This window comes from Chelonoidis abingdonii, chromosome 11, assembly GCF_003597395.2.
Source record: "Chelonoidis abingdonii isolate Lonesome George chromosome 11, CheloAbing_2.0, whole genome shotgun sequence".
NCBI classification, from domain to species: Eukaryota; Metazoa; Chordata; order Testudines; family Testudinidae; genus Chelonoidis; species Chelonoidis abingdonii.
The window spans coordinates 1,222,975-1,226,561 of record NC_133779.1 but is presented as its reverse complement, the minus strand read 5'-3'; the positions used below and the strand labels follow the sequence as shown (position 1 = coordinate 1,226,561).

General features: G+C 68.0%; 1 protein-coding gene across 1 annotated transcript; it reads right to left on the bottom strand.

Moving 5' to 3' along the window:
- Nucleotides 1-2,161: 2,161 nt before the first annotated feature.
- TTC9B (tetratricopeptide repeat domain 9B) lies at nt 2,162-3,332 on the bottom strand. Its single transcript, XM_075070490.1, has 3 exons — nt 3,260-3,332; nt 2,577-2,759; nt 2,162-2,282 (listed from the first exon to the last, which is right to left on the bottom strand). Exons 1-3 carry the CDS (start codon nt 3,330-3,332, stop codon nt 2,194-2,196), a joined length of 345 nt encoding a protein of 114 aa, XP_074926591.1. The 3' UTR covers nt 2,162-2,193.
- Between the last annotated feature and the right edge of the window lie 255 nt (nt 3,333-3,587).

Sequence of the window (3,587 nt, the reverse complement as noted above, 5' to 3'; positions counted from 1 at the left end):
GAAGTCCTTCGAAGGAGACGAGGTTTCCAAGGGGTCATCGGGGAGGGGGGCAGGGTGGGAGAGGCGGGGGAGCGGTGTGCGAACTCCAGTCTTGGGGCGCTCCACCGGCGGTCTGTAAGCGGGAGGGGCCATTGCGCCATGAGGGAGGGCAAGCAGTGTTGGGCGAGGTATCCAGGCTCCTGGAAGGCTGTGGGGAGGGGGGACCAAACCAGCTATTAGATCGGCGCCTGGAGTGACGTAAGGCCCATTAGACCCCCCACAGGTCGCCCATAAAGCTTCCCCTGAACTTGGCCCGCCCTCTCCACCTCACAGCCCCAACATCAACAGCTGCCACACCCAACACCGGCCACATCCCAGACACCCCCAGTGCCTCGTAATGGGGGGAAGCAGGTGCATGCCGACTCTGCGGTCGAGCCCTGCATCCGGCAGGGGGAGTGGGCACTAGGGGGTGGGGAGCATAGAACTGAGTCAGGGATCAGAACAGCAGACTGGGATGGGGTCTCACAGGTGGGTGAGTGGTGCAGGTGGGGTGGCTGTGCTGGGGGGATTGGGTGTATAGATGCTGAGGAGTGTCGGGGCAGGAAGGGTTGAGGGGTGTGGCAAAGGGGCAAGGAGCTGGGAGGCCATGGGGGAGGAGGGTCGGTGGGCGGGAGGGGCCGAGGAGGTGGCATGTGAGCGGGGGGCGGCCGTGGGGGAGGGGGGGTCGGGTGGGTTGGAGGGGTCAGGAGCGAGGGAAGGGGGATGTTGAGTAGGGCTAGGAGCTGAGGGGAGCGGGGGGTGTGGTGTGCGTGGTTTGGAGATCAGGAGGGGCTGGCGGGCCGGTGGATGGGGTGAGGAGGCTGTGAGGCGGCTGGACCTCCAAGCGCGCGGCACCCACAGTCTGGGATCGCTAGCCGCGAGTGGTGTCGCTCTGTCTTGCATGGTGCTACTGAGCCATGGGCCGGGGGGATGGTGGGGGCGCGGCAGGGGTTGGGGTTGGATTGGTGAGTCCTCCAACAGCCAGGAACTTCCTTCAGGCTTGGTTGTTGGCTGCATCTGCTCCCTGCTGGCGTCACCATGCACTGGGGCTCCCAAAGGGCCCTAGTCTCGAAGGGGCTGCTGCGCCCGGATAACTGAGGGGCCTGGACGGGTCCCCGAGGGGAGGAACCCGGATCGTAGGGGCATTGTAGAGGCTGAAGAGAGCCTTGGTAATCGATACGCTTCCCTGTGATCCCCCCCCCCCCCCGCCGCAGGCCCCACCTCAGTGCCCCCCTCCCGCAGGGCCCAGCTGGTGGAAGGGCTGCTGGGGGTGGGGCTGGGCCTGGGCCCGGGCCCTGGCCCTGGGATCCCACGCAGCCCATGTTGGGGCAGGCTGCAGCCCTGGCATGGAGCGGGTTCCCTGGCAGGCAGTGGGGGGGGAGTACAGGAGGGCAGCGAGCCCAGGGCCCCCATGGCATGCTGTGAAATGGGGGGGTTGCCCTCAGCCCCACGGAGGGGGGCAGCAGCTGGCAGTGGGGGGTCACACAGCCGCACTGTGGGTTCTGCCCCCTGCATTAGGGGGCATGTGGGGGTGACGGGAAGGGCTCCGTGCTAGCCCACCCCCATGGGTACCTGGAGGTCTTGGGGGATGCCAAGCCCCAGGCCCCTTGGGGTTTACCGGTGCAGGGGGAGTTGGGCCCTGGCCCTGCAGACACCCCCCATCCCACCACTGCTCCTGATACCATGATAACCCTGGGGGAAGGCAGGTCCCACCTCACCAAACTCCACTGTGGGGCTGGGGGGGGTCCCCACAGACCAGGGGCTGCCACCAGCCCCAGGCTGCTTGGGTGTTCCCCCATCCCACAGATATGCCCCCCCAAACCACAGGGGACAATTTGCCTGATGCTACGGGGTCAATTTATGGGGACTTGGGGGGCAGGGGTGAGAGAACCTGCCCCCCCCCGGCGCTGACTGGAGCAGCCCACAGGCTGCTGCCATGGGCTGGGGGGTTCACTCCAGCAGCGGGGGCAGGAAGACCCCCCGCCCCTCATTGTGGGGCTAGAACTGGGCAGGTCCGTGGGGACCGGGGCGTTGTGCGTGTGGGACTCACGGCCCCAGGGCCGCCCCCCCAGCCACCTCCACGGAGGGGGAAGGAAACAGGCTGAAAGCAGAAAGTGGGACATAGAGCGTCTGCCCGGGGGGCCCGTGTCCGGCCTGCGCGGGGGAGCCCCGGCCCTACGCAATCAGCTCCTGGTAGCCGGCCCGCTGGCCCCCCCGCAGCATCTTCAGCTCCGTCAGCTGGATGTAGCGCAGCACGTTGGTGTCTGGGGAGAGGGGAGAGGGTGAAACCTGCCCCGAGCCCCCCGCTCCCCAGCCAGCCCCACAGCGCCCCCTGCCCCACAGCGCCCCCTGCTGAGCTGCCGCCCCACCACCCGGTGCCCCGCCCCCTGCCCCACAGCGCCCCCTGCCGAGCCACCGCCCCGCCCCCTGCCCCACAGTGCCCCCTGCTGAGCCCTTGCCCTGCTCCCTGCCCCACAGCGCCCCCTAGTGCCGAAGCAGGACATAGGCCGTGCACAGCCCTTGCTCTGGCCCCTCGTGTGGGGCGAGCTCGCGCTCACCTGCGGGCTCCCGGCTCTTGGCCTCCTGCAGGTAGCGGAGGGCGCGGGCGTAGTCCCCGAGGTGGTAGCAGGCGATGCCCGCCCGGTACGTGGCTTTGAAGTTGCTGCGCTGTTTCTCCAGCACTTTCAGGCAGTATTCGCGCACCCGCTCGTAATTCACCAGCTCCGACTGCAGCAGGCAGGCTGGGGGCAGAGGGGCCGTCAGTGGAGCTGGGGCGCGACGCCCACCCCCAGGAGAGCTGGGCTCACTCCCCTCGGCGCCCAGGAGGGCAGAGAGTTAAAGGGGTCAGCGCTGCGCTTTGAGATTCCCACCCTTGGCCCCACAGCTCGACCCCCATGTGGGCAGAAAGATGTTCTGCCTTTGGCATTCAGCTTCCATCCCAGCAGCACGTGCCAGGCGCTGCCCAGACCCAGGCCAAGAGCAGCCCCTAACCCCCAACCTGCACCCCCTACCCCCCCCCGCCTGGGCTCCCCCAACGGCCTGCCGAGCCACTCACTCCGATCCACAGCTCCTGTAGCCCCAGCCCTGTCCCCAGCACCTGCCAAGGCCTCCCTCCACCCACAAGCCCCTGCCAGCCCAGCCCGTCCCCGTAGCCTAGGCCATGCCCCTCACTCGACCGCAGCCCCTGCTAGCCAGCCGTCGGGCCCCTCACTCGCCTGATCCGCACGCCCTGCTAGCCCACCCTGGTCCCTTAGTTCTGACATTGCCACCTCACTCCCGACCGCAGCCCCGCAGCCCAGCCGCCCGGGCCCCATCGATCCGTCAGCCCCCTAGTGTCCCAGTGAGGGGCTGGCCCAGAGGATCCTGTCATAAAAATTCTTATTTAAGGATTAAAAAACAAAAGTTTCCCAGGCAGCTCCCCACCCCCCCCCCGGCCGTGTCCATCAGGGGACAGGGCCCTGCTTCGAGCTCATGTACCTCACCCCGCTGCATGGGGGGCTGAGGAGCAGCTCCCGCCGCCCATCGGAAGGAAACAGTCCCCTGGCAGAGCCGGGGCTCGCCCTGCGCTT

What these genes read in the sequence shown, in the direction of transcription:
- TTC9B (XM_075070490.1), bottom strand. Translation starts at nt 3,332, where the DNA reads ATGGGGCCCGGGCGGCTGGGCTGCGGGGCTGCGGTCGGGAGTGAGGTG. An exon ending in GTCAGAACTAAGGGACCAGG is followed by an intron (nt 2,760 to 3,259) that starts GTGGGCTAGCAG and finishes CTCTGCCCCCAG; the next exon opens with CCTGCCTGCTGCAGTCGGAG. An exon ending in CAAGAGCCGGGAGCCCGCAG is followed by an intron (nt 2,283 to 2,576) that starts GTGAGCGCGAGC and finishes CCCTCTCCCCAG; the next exon opens with ACACCAACGTGCTGCGCTAC.